General features: G+C 45.0%; 1 protein-coding gene and 1 pseudogene across 6 annotated transcripts in view; one reads left to right on the top strand and one right to left on the bottom strand.

The window, feature by feature from the left end:
• EDAR (ectodysplasin A receptor) overlaps nucleotides 1-19,386 on the top strand; it is a 494,038-nt gene that overhangs the window by 268,394 nt on the left and 206,258 nt on the right. For all 6 annotated transcript variants that reach the window (XM_086934280.1, XM_086934281.1, XM_086934284.1 and 3 more), the window contains one exon: nucleotides 288-410. In XM_086934280.1, the coding sequence (XP_086790406.1) occupies nucleotides 288-410 (123 nt within the window). The remainder of the gene's footprint in view (nucleotides 1-287; nucleotides 411-19,386) is intronic.
• Nucleotides 1,435-17,546, bottom strand: LOC147697211 (metal transporter CNNM2-like; annotated as a pseudogene).

Below are 19,386 nucleotides of genomic sequence, written 5' to 3' on the forward strand. Positions count from 1 at the left end.
CTCTGGGAATAAATTCGAGATTTTTGTTTTCAGTTTTTTATAGAAAGGTATTTTGACTTCGTTGTCAATTATCTGTCCTTTGGACTGAGTGGCAAGAATAAAAACTTGGTAGTTTGCTCTGACCAATAACCTGTGCCATTTTTCTCTTCGTGACATTTAAAGGATAAAAGTAACTTTGGACAAATGAAGAATTATTGATCAAAAAACACAAGGTCTCAGTGCTGTCTTGGGGTTTATTAGAAGTTCCACCAAGAAGTTACATTAATTCGTCTTTTCTTTGGTCACAGATATCGCTGGTATACTCTGTCCACGCTGAGTACTCCAACTGTGGTGAAAACGAGTATTATAACCAGACCACGGGGCTGTGCCAGAGCTGCCCAGACTGTGAACCAGGGGAAGAGCCCTACATGGTAAGTCTTCAATCTCGTTATAGGCCTATTGTGTCTATTGTGAGTTGATGCGTCATAAAACCACACACTTCACAACATTCTCTTCTGTACTGAAGACCAAAAGGATTAGTCAGATAGTCCTTGTTCCAGGCAGTCTTGAACTGTATGTGGTTAACCATAAACAAAAGCAATGTGTTTCCCGGGGGATGTTTGGTGTTCCATTGTGTGACCGCAGCTCGTGTCATCTTTGGCAACTCAGAACCATGTGCTGGATGATAACACCTGGGCGCTCAAGGCAAAGTCCTTCAAAAGTCTGTATTGTCTAAGCTGAAATCTTCCTGTTTCTCCAATGCATCCCTTCTGCCCACTTAAAAGAAGTGCTTCTGATGAGGAGAGGAGAATGGGAAACTTATGCATACCCTAAAATATACTTTGTGTCCCACCACGCGCCATCTCACTCTTGCCTCTCAAAGTCAGATTCCTGGTGTCCTGGTTATCCTACCCCATCTTGCTTACAGACGTCTCCAAACACAAACTAAGCCCCCGCTGCTCCCAAGAGTAGTGCCAGGCTGTGCACTAGCTCAGTCTGAGAGTGTTGCTGCAGTATGTACTCGCTCGACACTCTTTTGCTGCCCTTCTGTTGATCCGATCCAGGGAAGTTGATGGTGGCGCAGGTGGTGGATTACAACATAGGGTCAGAGGCAATAGTGAGGCTGCAGCGCCTGTTTCTTTTAAGGTGGCAATTTCATATTTTCCACCACTTTGACACGAAGTTGATGCACAACTGCGTCTATAGTCTACTTGTTTCACTCCACCGCAAAGAGTATTGGCTGTCACATTCCATTGCTACCTCCTTCCACTACCAGGAATGATATCTCTGTTAGCAATATTTTGTTCTAAATATAATTTGTCAGACAATATTTTTTCTAACAATATTCAGACAAACAGGTCAGAACCCTAGACAGAACCCTAAATATGCCTCTGTTCTTCCTCCTGTTGTGATTTCTCTCCTCATAAAAGTACAATTTACTATTTCTTCCATCTGTCAGATGGTGTAAGGCACCTTGTTGGCTACATATTTTGTACTGGATGTCCAGAGCTTGTGGGACACTAGTTTTCTCCAATACTCGCTGCACAGGCCTAAAGTAGCACATACAAAACACATAATAGAGCAGAACAGGTCTGGGAATGGTGTGTAACTGAACCAGTGACTATGAAACAACAGGATGCATAAGTGAACCAATGCTGTTGGAAAATATTGGAAACCAAAAGGCTAGTACAAAACCCATCAGCCCACCCTTACGGTGGAGTTTACGTCACGTGGGAATTGCTGATCAAACCAAACCACACCCAGCCATTCAGTGCCGGTGTGGGAATGGATGTCAGAAATCTAGCCATGATGTTTACCATGAAGTGGACTTAATAATGTGCAGTGCTTAGGTGGTAGTGATGAATAAAATTGGCTACATAGATACTGAAGGAACGTGTATACAGAAATCTATGTGTCAAGGTTTAAAAACACGCCTGGTAGTAAGACTACCTCATGGCGCTGTGCAGATTGGTCGACATGTTTCAGCTTGCGGGGAATTACCCCAGCTTTCTTCAGGACCTTAGGTATAGACTAGCTACTGCAACTATGACTACTAGGTGGTATATTAAGTGAAAAACGACAATAAGTATTACTAATAGATAGATTCATAGATACATATCTACCAGGAACCTCAGTGCTTGAACGTCCACTGGCGGGAAAGAAGCATGTCTTCTTCCTATCAAAAAACAAAGATAATTGTACAACAACACTAGTTCACGCATACACCACCATTATCGTCCACAGAGACCGTAAAGAAAAACACACCTGCATGAATAATTGACATTCTGCATATATAGAAGAAGCATAATAGCTTAATCACTTAGAGGCATTTCCTCCCAGTGATACTCACCCAGCCTTGTGTGGGTGAAGACCTCACCTCACCCGGCAACCGCTCGGGAGTATGAGGCCCCGCTCTACGGTGTAGAAAAAAGGGAACAGTGAGAAACTCTACCATGCCCAAGCCAATTGCTCTACACACATAACCCAAAGAACGTATGGAGGAGCCCGTCTGTCAAGGCAACAACCACACACACCATCCTGTATGACACATTATAAATAGCATGTTTAATATCTAACCTCACACGACATAGTCTGGATACTTAAGAGTGCAGGCAAATAAGAGTGCCTCTAGGTAGTCTTATGTAAGGTTTTCATTCAGTTATATGGACCATGGGCTACTATACAACCCAGTCAAAGGAGGGGCATAGGTGGGAGGAATAATTGACTTCCAAAGAATGCTAGACAACAGAGTCCCCTCTCGTAACACGACGTGTCAAGATAAAAGACCCATCCAAGCTGCCTCTGATGGTGTGTAGTCAGCACAAGCTGACTGGTATTGCCAAATCTAACGAAACTGCTGAAAAGAGGAGAGTCCAATTGGACACTCACCTGTCCGTCGGTGCCCCTGATCGTTAGCCAAGCGGAAGTGGAGGTGATAGTGAAACCGCCCTTCATGCTTAAGTAACCGCCGATAGATAGACAGTGAGGTAGAAGGGGCGTTCACTCTACAGAAATCTCGGAACAGACGCGGAAGGAGACACTACTATGCCGCGCATGCGCAATTATTTAGACAATCCCGGTGCTGGTTTGAACACAGTTCATTGTTTTTAAAAAAGGAGTTTGTTATGATTAAACGCTGATGTAGATAAAGTATTGTACGCCTGCTATTAGAATGGTGCTTATATTTGAACTAGTATCTGCCTCTGAGCTCGCGCGCATAGCCACACCTGGAGACACTAATCCCATGAGCATGCACTAAAGTAGCACATGGCAACTTTTTTTTCGTAGGAAACAACTCCACTAGATTTAAATTTGCGGTGAGGAAAAAACACCATCCAGATCTGGTTGAACAGGAGGTCAGAATCAGAACGTGGCAGATACCTTCAAATCATACATCCCACAACAAAATGTGAAGACCTATTCAAAGGTGTGCCACAAGCAAAGGGAGTAAGAATGGTTGGGTACAGCTAGCACCTGCCCTTAGCAAGTATACAGGTGGTGTTCCATTGTTACCTTCTAATCATTGCACTGATACAAAAATCATTTCCTTGTATCCTACCAGCCTCACAGACCACCCTCTCTATTTCCTTTCCTTGATCTTTACCTCCAAACTCAGAACTCCATAGCTGGTGTTCTTCTACTCTCCCCCATCCACTCTATACAATACCCTCATTCCAATCCAATACAAACAAGCATTGGCATAGTCAATAGGTCTCGCATTTGGGACCTTATAAGTTTAGCCATGCATTTTTGACATTGCAAATAACAATGCCTTTTATTTTTGTTTTCATTTTTAAAACATAAATAAAAGGCATTGTCATTTATAATGCCAATAGCATAAACTTGCGTAAATGCGAGACCTATTGCATTGCAAGTGTTTGTTCTTTCTGGTAGGGGTTGAGGTGATAGACAAGCAATAGTAGGAGAAGACAGGATTTTCTGGTCGTTAAGGTAACAACAATAAAAACATCACACGGGGTCAAAAGTCACATATTCCAGCTCAGGCATACTTAATGCATAGCTGCTTTTGTTACGCATGGTTTGCGTTTTTGGGGCTACTCACGTGCACAAATCTTAATCTGAGACGTTTTGGAAAGATCCCTTTGCTATGCACAAAATGCGAGGTGAAATGAGCAACGTTGGGCTTTTTCTGCTAAATTCAATTAGCATGTTCGGGACCATTTTCTGCATGTTTAATGTGCATAACTATAAACAGAAAGATCTTCATAGAAAACTCTAGATAGCGCATGAAATTATACACTGCAGGCTTTATTGCAACCATCATTAGATGTATGCTTTTGGGAATTACTTTTTATTGGATTAAAAAAGCTAAACGAGACAATTCCAGGAAAAAAGGCTATAATATGAAAAGGTCAGAATGAATGGCTTGCTGCAGATTGTTTATTGAAGAGTAGCTATTCAGATAACCGTCTTCTTCATTCAAAGATGGTGACCGGTATGTTTTGTGTGATGAGTATGCTCAAACACGGAAGTCAGCTTCTGAGAAAGCTTTGAATTGTGCGTTCATTGCACAATTTATGGTTAAAGGCAGCTGTCCTGAGCATTTTGTATTTCGCTAAGGATTACGGCTATTTATAGATTCTGAATTTTACTGAGGAGGATTACCATTCCGTCAAACTCAAACTACACAGTGCAATGAATCCCATCAGGTCTGACCTCATTGGCAGGGCTTAAAAACGAATATAAATATGCTCACTGCATCACTACTTTAGACCCCAGGCTCAAACTTTTAAAAAGTTTGATAGATTCAGCCAACGCAGAATCACCTGAAAATGTGCGCTTTTTAGAGTTCATCAAAAACAATCAGCTCAGGCCTAGTTCCAAAGAGCACAAAGGAGAAGAACAGAAAGTAGAATCCCACCTTTCTTAAACTCCTCCAGCATGGCATCAGGCTTGGTGTCACTGAAGACGAAGTGCAGTGGGTGGTTGTAGAAGCGGGTGATCGTCTTGAGTGGTGTGCAGTCATCGGAGTCCACAAATGCCAAGTCCTTGACAAAGAGCTGGTCCACAACATTGGAACGTTCGGCCTCGTAGACCGGGATGCGAGTGTAGCGGCTCTCCATAATTTTCAGACATGGCATTGAAGTCGAGTACGCCATCTCCAGCAATCATAAAGCAGTCACGGAGAGGAGTCATAACATCCTCATAACACCCTCTACTGTCTTGGCACACAACATTTCCAGCAACTTCTCACGGTTGTACACTGTGCCAATCTCCTGGCCTAGCACACAGTCCAGCAGTTTGCTGACAGGGTAAGAGGCCGGAAAAGTCATGATCATAAAGAACTTTGTTAAGAAGATTGTGTTTGCTCCAACTGTCAGATCATGCTGCGAGCAGATGGCCTGTGGCACAATCTCGCCAAAGATGACAATGCCAATGGTGGAGACCACCACAGCCACCAGACCCAAGTCAGCAATGTCAACAAGCAGGATGGTGAGAGTAGTGTTGACCAGCACGTTGCCCAGAAGAAGAGAGCAGAGCAGGTAGTTGTTCTGTCGGCGCTCTGGCTCAATACACTTGGCATAGTTATTTTCCTTTTCAGTGCCACATTTCTGTACAATGCGCAACTCCATGGAGCCCAGAGCCATAAGGACCAGGTTCAAGCCGCTAAACATCCCTGAGAGCAGCAGTAGCAATCCAATGGAAATAACCTGAAGCCAGAAGGGTAGTAAGGACTTCTCCTCGCCCAGGATCACTTTGGTGTCCTCGCCATCATGGTACACCCAAATGGTTTCTATCCAGGTGAGGAAATATACATTTTATGGTCAAGTTGTGTTCCCTAGCGCGTACCCCACCGTCTCCATGTACCAGCTTAAAGTGCATGTAACTTCCCTCCTGTGCCAGCTATGAAGACGCAAATACATTTGCGTCCAACGTTAACTTGTCCTCTTTCAGATCCACCCTGAATGGATTAAATAGTCCGTTCCTAAGTATGTTATGCCAACGTCTTTTTGTAGTGTACCTTACATGTTTTTCAGCTCTGGCAAGGTAGGCCCTGAATTTCTGCCATCGAGCCTCTTTTCTGGCTTCTGACTCTGACAGCCTCAGCCCAGGCTGCCTCTGTACCCGTGAACTCTGACTTACTTCCAGCGCGGCCCACCGCGCTCAGCTCAGCCTGCTGCCTGCCAAGACTGACTATAACCTTCGAGTTATCTGTTCCGCTCCTCGAAAATGCATTCCTGCCTACTAGCTTCAGTAAACATCCCCCTCAGCTACGGGGCCAAAGGGCCGACCTGTCTCCGTGCAAGTAATTCACAGCTTCTGTTACCATGCTCCCATGGAAGGCCCCATGCCCCACGCTTCTCATGCAGACGCTCAGGCGCTTACACACGCATCCATAGTCAGTATAGAGTAGCTTCTGCCCCAGAGACCTTTCCGTCCAGATAATATGGTTCCCAAACATCAGATATCAGATATGATAGAAGTACAAGTTGATCTGACATGCCAGACTTCTGTCTCTTTCCGTCAGTGTAAATGTCAAGTCCCCTGCACCCTTCAGTTTCACGTCAAACACACGTCATGCAGCTGCGCGCGCATCCAAGCTTCCGATTTCTGCTGACATTGCAACATTTCTGTTTGGTGCCACCCCCTAGTGACACCTACCTGTGACGTTTCTAGCACACACCTCCAGTTCACGCCTAGTCCACGCCTTCTGATTACGTACTAGTAACACGTGTATACTGTTATCTTGTCTTCTCTCAGCTGTTACGCCTACTGTACTGTTTTCTATGACATGAATTAAGTATATAAGCTATGTACTGTCAATAAAATGTAGCGCTCTATCCCTTCTTCCACCCCTGCGGTGGGAAGAACATGATATTCTGGTCTTGACCATTCCTTTTTGAGGAATAAAACCCCTAAGAACTCTAACACCACGGACTCTGGTTTTTTCTTTCCGATCTGAGTTATTATTGATTAAGTACTTACCTGCATAGAAATTAAGACGGTAAATTATATATTTACATCATTTTGGCGCCCGAACAGGGACCCCTCCCCCACCTCACGCGCCGGTTGGTGCGTTGCAAGCTCTGTCCCCTGCCATCAGTTAGACGGAAACTACGCGTACCGGCAGGATTTCCTGCATCTCCCTCTGGCCCACGGAGGTGACGAAGACTGCGATCAGTACCCAGACGAGGCGGTGAGGAGTGCGGAGGATCCCGACCAGAGCCTAGCCGAAAGAAGCAAGGTCCGAGGTGTCAAGAGGCCCACCAGTCTTCCGAAGTTTTCCGAAGTCGAGCCGAGTCCAGTCCAGTCCAGTCGAGTTTTCCGAGGCCTTCTGTTTCCGTGCTTCCCGGTGAGTACCATTGCTGGGACGTATCTAGATGGGTTTGGGTACACAAGTCCGGTCTGCACTGTTTTTAGACAGTGTATCTGTACTGTTTAGCAGTACATCCGTTATATAGGGTAGTGATATATGTCTTAAATGTCTTTTCGTATGATTAATGTCGTGGTATGAATGTGACCGTTCTTAAATGTGCATTATTGTGTTCTTGTATAGCTAGTTATATTCAGTATTAAGTAGTAAGGATTGAGTATTCAGTATTAAGTAAACAAGATGCCGTTTTTCGATAAATTAAAGCAGATAGGAACTAGGAAAGGGATACTAGAGGAAGCAATCCCTATCCCCCCTAGGGACACTCCAGGAAACTTCATGTACCACAAGCATGGCATAGATGCCATATTATTTCTAGAGTTATGGGCCGACTATACTAAGCACCTAGACGAAAGACACAGATGGCCTGTTAACGGAACATGGGATGCTGAGTGCATCATGAAGGTGGAGGAAGTACTATGGAAAAAGAAAGCCAGACAATCTCAGAAAGACGCCATAGAGTTTTGGCGTAAGGAATCGCATAAGCGTGCTGAAAAAGCACTACGTAGAGAAGACAGACTTAAAGAATCAGAAAAGGCCCAAGAAAACGAGTTAGTTACCGAGGGGATTCGAGTAAAAACAGAACAAGTAGACCGCGCACGAAATAACCTCGTGAACGGTATGTATCTCGCGGCTGAGGGTTCGCCTGAGGCCATTTCTGAAATACCGAAAAACCTACCGCCACCATTAGTTCCAACTAAAGTAATGCATAAGACTACTAAAGACATATTCCTGAATTCCTATCTAGAGGATGTAGCACCCGCTTACACCAATCTGCCTGTCCGCGCCCTGCCTAACGACAGGGACGGGGGTGGTAACCCGCCCCAAGATCAAATTCCGCCAGTACCACAACAGAAACCTCCTGTTCCACCACCTCCACCACTTCCCGCACTTAAAATTGATCTACCGAAACCACTTCTACCTGATCCTACTAAAAGACAAGCTCAAGTTCAGATACAGACTCCGCCGAGAGATGATGCCCAAGTTTCCGCCTCAGGGGGTGCGGAGGGGGGTCTACACACCCCGCCATTGACACGCAGGTTACAGCTCAGGGACTTTCGGAGTCCTTTTACATTCAAGTCTCCCAGCCTTGATGTATTCAAGGAAAACCTTTCAGTTTGCAGATATGATCCAGTACCTGGTAAAGACAATGTAATGATGATGGCATCACTACGGTTAAGATCTGCTACTGATTTCCTGCTATGCTATGCAGGAATGAGGGAGCGCCTAGATAGAATATATGAGTTTATTCAGACAGGGAAAGACCCTGACAGTATTCAGGAGGCCATGGAGCGACAGAAAGTTGACGTTCAAGCACAGATACTACGTTTTTTCATAAATTGCCTAATAAGAGAGCGAGACAGGCCTGGGACAGATCAGAGTGAATTAGATGCACTAAACAAGTGGGGTCAAAATATATCTGAAGGAAAACACGATAGAGGAACTTGCATAGCCAGTATGTACAAGAAAATTAGAAAGGCAATAATAGATGTACACCAAAAAGAGAAAGAAAAGGCTTCCTCCGAGGAGGAAGAAGAGCTTGAAGAACCAGAAAAGACTACAGATACTATAGCGTATGTAGGTAAGGGAACTTACCTTAGGAAAGGTATCCGTCCAGAAAGCAAGAGAGTTTTCCTCTCTGCCTTAACAAATCCGAATTCTTCTGAACACCAGTTCCAGGAGACTGATAAAAGACTCCGAGACCGAGTGGGGTACCACATACTCAATTCGATGGATGAACAAGAACTAGCCCGGTCAGCCATATTATGGGCTGAAAATCCGGATATGTATAATGATGATACATTAGCGCAGACATTTCTGAACCTCTCCCCAGACGAACAGAAACTAGCAGGGGTATACATGATTCAGCACCTCCTCACGAAATACAGAAACCAACATTCTGATCCAGGTCCCTTACACGAAACATTAGAAGCACTACTCATGGATAGATGGAGAGGTTTAAGTACCAAGTTAATACAAATAATTCTAGAACAACGACATAGATATAACACTTTCATAAGCTCTGAATATGTTCCTGCTCCGCCCCCAGAAAGGAAAACGTATCACATGCAATGCCTGAGTGGCATTGAAAGTCAGAACCCCTTACGAGAAGTACACCCAGTTATGGGTGAGGATCATCTCTTGAAACGTGTGTATGTACACACGCCACTGACTAAGTTAGTACTGTTAGAAATGAAGAAACTAGTCCCGAGCCATGATAAAGACCCTGCAGGTTTTCACAGAGAGCTTAAAGACATGTTATTGATGGGGGATTACACATATGATGATATCATGAAAATGTTAAAGGTACTACTGCCCACGGGCATCTACGAGAAACTAAAGGAAAAGGAATGGGAGGTGGGAGAGAAAAAGATTGTATGGGCAGAAATAGAAGACGAAGAGAATAAACGAGTCCCAGGGGTAGGCCTTGGGGACAAAACTAAAGCATTACCAGGTTTAATAGTACAGGTTCTGCCAAGATTATTGGCAACTAGAAAAGAAGACTGGGATGCAATCTCAGCATGTAAACAGAAGCCCGACGAAGATACTAGTGACTTTTATTCAAGATTCGAGAAATGTTTTATTATTAATAGTGGTCTTAAACCAAGTAGCGAATCGTGCCCGCATCTTTTTGTATCAAAGTTGGTTGAGAATTCCCTGTTAGCAGTTAAAAATCGTGTATACAAGGTTGAGAGTACATGGCAAGCAAATACGCCATCCCAGATGTTACAAATGTTACAATACCATCAGAATAGAATTAGAGAAGAACAGGATCAAGAACAGAAACGTATGAAAGACACGAAAATGAAAATGTTGGTAGCCCAGTCGGTCCATACCGACCGAAACAGAAAGGGTACGAACCAGACAGGTCACGTCGCAGGTCCCGTTAAAGGGACGTGCAACTATTGCAAGCAGCCAGGTCACTACGTACATGAATGTCCAGTTCTGAAACATAACATAGCGACAGGTAAAACTAAAGAGAGACCGCATCCACCTAGACAAGATCAGGTTCAGCAACAGACTTCACAGAATGTACAGCCCATACAAAACACACAGCCTATGCATGCTTCATCGCATACAGCACAGACAGTAGCGGTACCGCAGCCCACGGCCACGACTCAACAAGTTTCTCAACAGATGTACCAGTATGCCCAATCCGCTTACCCTGAGTATCAACGATACACATGAAACAGCCTAGAGAGGGAATTTGGCTTGCCTCTTATTGAAATTCCTGTAGATCAAGAAGGTCCTTATGTACACAGTCAAGTATTGGGAAAAGACAGAAAGTTTTTAATTGACACAGGGGCAAGCCGCACCACAATCAGCCATAATGAAGTCCCAGGGGCACCCCTCTCAGGCTCACAGAATGTTTCCCTTGGTTTTTCAGGACAGCCCATTGTAAATGAAGTATCGGAACCAGTACCCTTGGCTGTGGGTCCATTATCACGAGTTACAGACTTGTTACTTACGAACTCATGCCCAGAAAATCTGTTAGGAATTAAAACATTGAAGGCTCTAGGAGCTATAATCTGCTGTTCCCCGGAGGGAGTTAGACTCTTTCTACGGGATTTCAAGGGTCATTATGTGTTGCGAGAATTCGATGTCAGATTGAGAAATGTACCAGATCACCTGTGGGCAAAAGGCCCAACTGATGTGGGTTGTATGCATATCACACCATACCGTGTTACACTCAAGACAGGAGTTGTACTACCACGAATCAGACAATACAAGTTACCACCCGATGCTGTAGTGGCTTTACTGGAAATCATTGAAGAGCTCATAGCACAAGGAGTGGTCGTAGAGACTGACTCCAATATCTGTAATTCACCTATCATTCCAATTCTTAAACGTACCGACCCCAATGCACCGCCAGTATATCGGCTGGTGATTGATCTTCGAGAACTGAACAAATGTATTGTACCACAGTACCCTGTGGTCCCCGATATCTCTTCCCTATTGACTGCTATTGATTCAGAAGCAACGTTCTTTACTGTAATTGATATCAAGAACGCCTTCTTTAGTGTACCTATTGATCCAGAGAGCCAATATCTCTTCGGATTCAGTTTAAATGGACGAAGTTTCAAATTTTCCCGCGCACCTCAAGGATTCACAGAAAGCCCCAGCATCTATAGTCAAGCACTGAAAAGACAACTAGATTGTATCCAAATGCCAGTTAACACCGCTTTACTGCAATACGTCGATGATCTGCTGATCACCGCACAAAGTGAGCCCGAATGTGAACAAGCATCACTGACAGTTTTACATTTCCTGGCAGACAAGGGACACAAGGTGTCCCCTTCGAAGCTACAATTCTGTGTTCAGCAAGTTGTGTACTTGGGTCACTTGCTGTCCAAAGTGGGGAGACAGCTCACTCCCGATCGCATTCAGTTAATTGTAAATATGCCACGACCCCAGACACAAAAGGAAGTGCGGGCCTTTATAGGCCTCACCTCGTACTGCAGACAATGGATTCCTCAATATGCATTTCTAGCTAAACCACTCATTCAGTTAACAACGCAGGAGGCAGCAACTTCGACTGCCCTCCCTTGGACTCAGGAACATACACAAGCCTTTGAGGAATTAAAGAAAGCATTATGTCAAGCACCAGTTTTAGCGACACCATGTTACAGCAAACCGTTTACCCTTTTTGTTACAGAACGTGATGGTACAGCATTGTCTGTCCTCACTCAAGATCAAGCAGGCTCACATAAGCCTTGCGCTTATTTTTCTAGTACATTGGACTCAGTAGCCCAGGCACTCCCTGCGTGCTTAAAGTCAGTAGCAGCAACAGCGTTAGCAATAAGACAGAGCGACTCAATTGTTTTAGGCCATCAGTTAACAGTACAAGTTCCACATTCTGTAGAGGTTCTTTTAAACAGAACCCAGACTCAGCACTTAACTATAGCACGACTGACAGGTTACGAATTAACGCTATTCCAGCCACACATAGAGATCAGACGCTGCAGCATTCTGAACCCCGCAACACTGTTACCTACAATTATGACAGATCCAGCCCCGCATGATTGCATAGAGATCATTAATGCAGTAACAAAGCCCCGACGAGACTTAACAGATGTTCCATTGACAAATCCAGACCTGACACTTTATGTGGATGGTTCATGTATGCGAACAAGTACAGGAGAATTAGTGGCCGCATATGCAGTGACCACTGAAACTGAAGTTAAAGAAATACATCGTATTGACACACTGTCAGCTCAAGCAGCAGAGCTTATTGCTCTGACCCGAGCCTGTATACTAGCCAAGAACAGAAATGTCAACATATACACTGATTCCCGTTATGCGTTCGGAGTTGTACACGACTTCGGTATGTTATGGCAAGAACGAGGTTTTCTGACCTCTCACGGTGCCAAGATCCAACATGGTCCCCTCATTCAAGCACTGTTAGAAGCAATACATCTGCCTTCAGGAATATCCGTCATGAAGTGTAAAGCACATACTAAAGTCACAGATTCTGTTTCCCAAGGTAACGACCTGGCAGACCAGACAGCAAAACATACAGCATTGACTCACACTCAGACAACTGACATGACCAAGACAATAGGACCGACACATTGTATGACAGTCAGGGATCCCACACTAGATGTTATCGATATTCAGACACATGCTACCCCAGAAGAAATGAAGAAATGGATTGAACTAGGAGGGATCCAGACAGATCAAGGTTGGATGACGAAGGGAAAATCTACATGGTTTCTCCCTGACTCTATGGTTCAAGTCATGATTAACACAGCACATAGTCCAGCACATCTAGGAGAAAAAGCGATGCTAGACAGTTTACAAAATCTTTGGAACAATAAACACTTACGAGCAGCAGCAAAACAGAAAGTGCGTACTTGCATGATCTGTTGTCAGTTCAATCCAGGTAAAAGCGTCCCTGTAGAGCAAGGTGGATTTCATCCTCCCGATCACCCTTTTGAAGTCCTCCAGATGGATTATATCCAGATGGACCGTTGTCGAGGTTTTAAATATGTTCTCGTAATTGTTTGTGCTCTGTCCCGTTGGACCGAAGCATACCCAGTCCCAGATTACACTGCTCCGACCACTGCCAGGCAGTTGGTTCGTGAATTCTTCCCACGGTACGGCTTGCCTCGTGTCGTGTACTCAGATAACGGTCAGCCATTCTCATCCGAATTAATGAAAGAAGTTTCTTTATTGCTAGGATACCAGTGGAAATTCCATTGTGTCCGACATCCCGAAGCCGCAGGCCTTGTAGAAAGGCATAATCAGACATTAAAGACACAACTTGCTAAAATATGTAAAGAGAAAGGGGTCGACTGGATAGTCGCCCTGCCAGTGGCACTGTTCTATATGAGGATGGTTGCCCATTCGAGATCAGGACTATCCCCGTACGAAGTGGTCTTTGGTAGACCACCGAATATGTGGGGGACGCCCATTCCGAAAAGAATTACTGATGTTGATTGCAATATGTTGACAGATTACCTTGCCTCCTTGATGTCTGCACTCCAATCATGTCGTTCACAGGTTGCCGCAGCTTTCCCTGACAACACTGATGTAAAGCCACATGATGTCCGTCCAGGTGATCTGATACTCATAAGAAACTTCGACCGGAAAAGTCCGTTGGAGCCCCGCTGGAAATCGCCGAAGACCGTTCTACTTACTACGAGGACAGCGGTGAAGGTTGAGGGCAGGAAGGGGTGGGTCCATATGAGCCATGTTAAACTGTGTAATGAACTGAAATCCGACCCAGGCTCATCCACCCCTTCCAAAGACTGTATCAAGCCCAGTGACTTTAAAATTTCCGAACGAGAAAAAACTCCCCAAGAGGAATACAGACTCAAGCTCCGATCTAGCAAGTCAGACAGTTTAATTGTTTAAGTCCTCCCCTAGGTGAATCGGTTAAATAGTTTCTGACATGTATCCCCTAGATCGAGATAGAGAGAGAGAGAGAGAATTCAAGAAACGTACATACTGTAAATCACTGCGTAGTCACTGTATAGTGACATTGTTAATAATGTTTTTTCTAAGTCTTCTGATAATAGTTGCAAGTATTCTTCTCCCTATCTACTACCCTATTTTCAAGCGTGAACAATCTGCTTACAATGCCTCTGCTGAACACACTTTTAGCGAGTTACCTCCACATGAACTCTCCTACAGACTTGCGCTGCGCAACAACACGTTCATTAGTATGTTACACCATTCCCATCAAACTAACAATGCTACAGACTGCTGGATATGTGGCCGACTCCCTCCCTACCAGAATTACAAGGGAGCTCTGCCCCTCTTTCCGTACCCGTTCACTCACAATGGTTCCTGTGGTGCATGGTTTAAAATAATTAATTCCTTAGATCCTGATATTGCTGTTTTCGACGGGGGCTGGGTTTGGGGAAACTTGAACTTGGTCCTGCTCGACGTCTGTTACCCTGATAAGGAGGGACTCCCCACTAGAATAGGAACTGATCTAGAAAATGAAGTATATGGATTAGGTAACTACACAATTAGCCTTATGATTCTTTCTGTTGAATCCGAAGCCGCACCAGTTCTACCCGTTATGTCAGTATTACCAGTCACTGGTGAATTATGTATCAGGAAGAAAGGTTCAGTACACTTAGGTCATAGTAAATGCACTACTGTGGTCGAATTCAGTGATCATGGTAAATCGTCCTTTAAAGCTATTCGTCATTCTTATTTTGTTTGTGGTCATACCGCATACATACGCCTACCTCCAGATTGGGATGGTACCTGTTACATTGCATTCCTTCTGCCACTTGTTTTCCTAGCTCCTCCTGATTACCACAGAAATACAAATCTAGTAAAGAATAGACCCAGAAGAGATATCACACTTGTCGACTACACAGAAACGGCATGGGAACAGTACACCGATTTTAATAAAGGATTCTTTTTCTTTTTAGGACCTGTTCAAAATAGTAAACTAATACGCAGATTAACTAGAACACTTGAAGCAGTAGTGAATGAAACTGCCTCCGCCCTAGGTAATTTAACAGAAGAGCAATCCGCCATGCGGGTTGTTGTCCTTCAGAATCGTCTTGTTATTGACGTCATCTTGGCAGATAGAGGCGGAGCCTGTAAGGTCATCGGGTCAAGTTGCTGTGTTTTCATTCCACAAAACGCACCATCTGTATATCAAGCTATTACACGTCTCCATAAAATTGCAAATCAGATACATCAGAATCCAGGCACCTGGACATGGTCCGGTTGGTTCTGGACAACGTTAACCGCTTGGGGATGGAAGATCCTATCCTTCCTAGGCATTGGCCTAGTCCTAGTATTCAGTTGCTGCCTGTGCCTGCAGTGCGGGCCAGCGATTTGTGGACTGTGTGCCACCTCTTGTATTGAACATTCCAGTTTTCTCTCAAAGCGTAAAAGAAAGAAAGAAGAGCAAATGATGTTACAAGAACAAACTGATCGATTCATGAGGATCGATATATCATGAAGGGTCCGTAGGGAACAAGGAGGGAATGAGGAAATATAAATTTTATGGTCAAGTTGTGTTCCCTAGCGCGTACCCCACCGTCTCCATGTACCAGCTTAAAGTGCATGTAACTTCCCTCCTGTGCCAGCTATGAAGACGCAAATACATTTGCGTCCAACGTTAACTTGTCCTCTTTCAGATCCACCCTGAATGGATTAAATAGTCCGTTCCTAAGTATGTTATGCCAACGTCTTTTTGTAGTGTACCTTACATGTTTTTCAGCTCTGGCAAGGTAGGCCCTGAATTTCTGCCATCGAGCCTCTTTTCTGGCTTCTGACTCTGACAGCCTCAGCCCAGGCTGCCTCTGTACCCGTGAACTCTGACTTACTTCCAGCGCGGCCCACCGCGCTCAGCTCAGCCTGCTGCCTGCCAAGACTGACTATAACCTTCGAGTTATCTGTTCCGCTCCTCGAAAATGCATTCCTGCCTACTAGCTTCAGTAAACATCCCCCTCAGCTACGGGGCCAAAGGGCCGACCTGTCTCCGTGCAAGTAATTCACAGCTTCTGTTACCATGCTCCCATGGAAGGCCCCATGCCCCACGCTTCTCATGCAGACGCTCAGGCGCTTACACACGCATCCATAGTCAGTATAGAGTAGCTTCTGCCCCAGAGACCTTTCCGTCCAGATAATATGGTTCCCAAACATCAGATATCAGATATGATAGAAGTACAAGTTGATCTGACATGCCAGACTTCTGTCTCTTTCCGTCAGTGTAAATGTCAAGTCCCCTGCACCCTTCAGTTTCACGTCAAACACACGTCATGCAGCTGCGCGCGCATCCAAGCTTCCGATTTCTGCTGACATTGCAACATTTCTGTTTGGTGCCACCCCCTAGTGACACCTACCGGTGACGTTTCTAGCACACACCTCCAGTTCACGCCTAGTCCACGCCTTCTGATTACGTACTAGTAACACGTGTATACTGTTATCTTGTCTTCTCTCAGCTGTTACGCCTACTGTACTGTTTTCTATGACATGAATTAAGTATATAAGCTATGTACTGTCAATAAAATGTAGCGCTCTATCCCTTCTTCCACCCCTGCGGTGGGAAGAACATGATATTCTGGTCTTGACCATTCCTTTTTGAGGAATAAAACCCCTAAGAACTCTAACACCACGGACTCTGGTTTTTTCTTTCCGATCTGAGTTATTATTGATTAAGTACTTACCTGCATAGAAATTAAGACGGTAAATTATATATTTACATCACAGGGCTGGGGTCTGGGTCCCGTCGCTGCCCCCGGCGGGCAGTGAGTGAAGTACACAAATATAAGACTTGCTCTTCTCAGTTTTGCGCAGGGGCTTTTTGTCGATCTCCACGATGCCCGAGGTGCTACGGTGAAACACGATGGAGGGCAGGATGATGATGTCCGAGGTGCGGATGCCGCAGGGCTGCAGAACCGCTTCGCCCACCCGAGGGCCGGAGCCTGCTGGCCAGCTCCTCTCGTGCTCGGTGAAGGCTATGCGGGGCCATGTCTGTTTGTTGATGTTGAATGTTGAGCCCGTATATGCGCAGCTTCACCTGAGTGCACTCGCTCACCCTCGACGCACCGTTCTCCATGTACGACACGTTGTCGGTGTCCTCCAGCCGGAGTCCGATGATAACGGTCTCCGGGCTGCTGCTACCGCTGCTGTTCTCTTCCCCGCCGTGGGCCAAGCTGGCCAGGCAGGCGAGCAGGAGCAGTGACAGCGCCGCCATGTTCAAAGCGGGCAGCGGTACAGTGGCAACTAGTTCCCATCACAGGGAATGACCTAGCGACAGCGCGCACGTTACAGGAGTGCAGGGGAGCACTCGTGCGGGGCTCATGCAGCCTACTCCGCTGACAGCCGGTTCTCAGATTGACAGGTGGGTTCGGCTGATTATGCATCCCGATTGGTCGAGGCTGCCGCAAATGGGCGAGGCTAATGAGAGTGGGACGAAAGGTGAAGCTTGAAAGTATCTGAGGCGAGAAGCTAGCTACATGTTTTAAGTTAACTTTAAGGAATAGTGTTGGTCTTCAGCAATTTTCACATTTAAAAAGCTGGGGAATAATCCTTGTAGAAATCCCTCCTGCATGCTTCGCGGCACCTACTATTAAAACCAGCGCGGCCATGCAGCCGTAAAAGTTAAAGAGTACTCGTGCATGCAGGGCGTTTGCCTTGCGGGAGCGGGCAGCGGCAGGCGCAATAATTGCTAATAGATTGCGCCGCTGCTCACTCCCCCAAGGCAAACTCTCTGCATGCACGAGTACTCATTGGAAACAGTTCAAAACATGCACGAGTTTCCAAGAAAGTACAGAGCGATGCCAAGAGGTCCCTCCTAAGTAGCGTTTACGCACTGCATAGGCGAGACCTAAAAACTACCCATCTGGGTTTCTGCCACCCTTCTCAACCATCATTTGCACCACCTCACCTCACTCTTCCCAAGCCTCCGTCTCCGCTCGCACACTGAGCGTAGAACCACCCCAACACCACGCTAACAGCAGCTCTGTGAGAGTTGCTTGCCAGGGATGTATATTTTTTTCCTAATAAAAAGATCAGCAGAGACCTGCAGCTGACTGGCAATGAGTCAGTCGGTGGCGAAAGATCTTGGGTGTCTCGAGACCCGGGCGAGGCAGGAGAACACCTGGGAGGCAAGCGCTTCCCTTTATGGCATGGCAACAGGGTGAAAAGGAATTATCTCACTTTTGTGTCTCACTCTTGCTGTGTTGCTGTGAATAACCAGATTTAGAAAACTCGGAGCGCAATATATAATGCCATTATTCTCAATCATGTGAAAGTGTGTAATCAACAACTCTTGGAGTACTTGTGGCCTCATTATTTGACTAAATGTCGTTTCATGGCATCCATTCATTTCATTCAAAATGTTTGGTCCTTACGTACTATTTATAAAGAATTTTTAAGGATGACATGCAAAATAAAAGGAGGGGTGAAGATGTTTACATTAGGTGGTAGAAAGTACGATGAAAGAACCTCTGACTCCACCCTTTGGTTTTCTATTTTGGTTAATTTAATGTGTTTTGTTTATTTTCGGGATACATATATATTCATCCAAATAACACTTTCAATTGACTTTAAGGTATGTTAAAGATCAAATACTTTAATAATTTCGAGCAAAAAAAGAAATTAAAAACTTTTTTACTAAACCTTTACACCCTTCTACGTCCAATTGAAATAGCTCATGAAGTATTATTTTTAACATTGAGTTGCCAGTTGCTCAGCGTTATGTGATCAAGCCAATTCATGATGTGCAACTCGCCAAGTGATGTATGTTTTTGTGAGGTCAGAATAGAACAGTATATTGACAGAGGTGTTTGAGCACATACTCTTTAACTCACGTAGGTGATACTTTGAACTTCTTGGTTTGTTTTTTTACCTTGGATGTTGCATGCAGAGGATTGGAGAAAAACTATCAAGGTCCCAAGACAAGCTCCCGTCTGTATGGAATAAAAAGTGCTCACAGTTTTGGTTTGATTTCAGTCTGTCTCCATTTCTGAGGTGTACGGTGTTAGACCTGGCATCCTTGACATGGTTTCCCTGTCTTTTTGCCTATACCTCCT

This window comes from Lissotriton vulgaris, chromosome 8 (assembly GCF_964263255.1).
Source record: "Lissotriton vulgaris chromosome 8, aLisVul1.2, whole genome shotgun sequence".
Taxonomy (NCBI): domain Eukaryota; kingdom Metazoa; phylum Chordata; class Amphibia; order Caudata; family Salamandridae; genus Lissotriton; species Lissotriton vulgaris.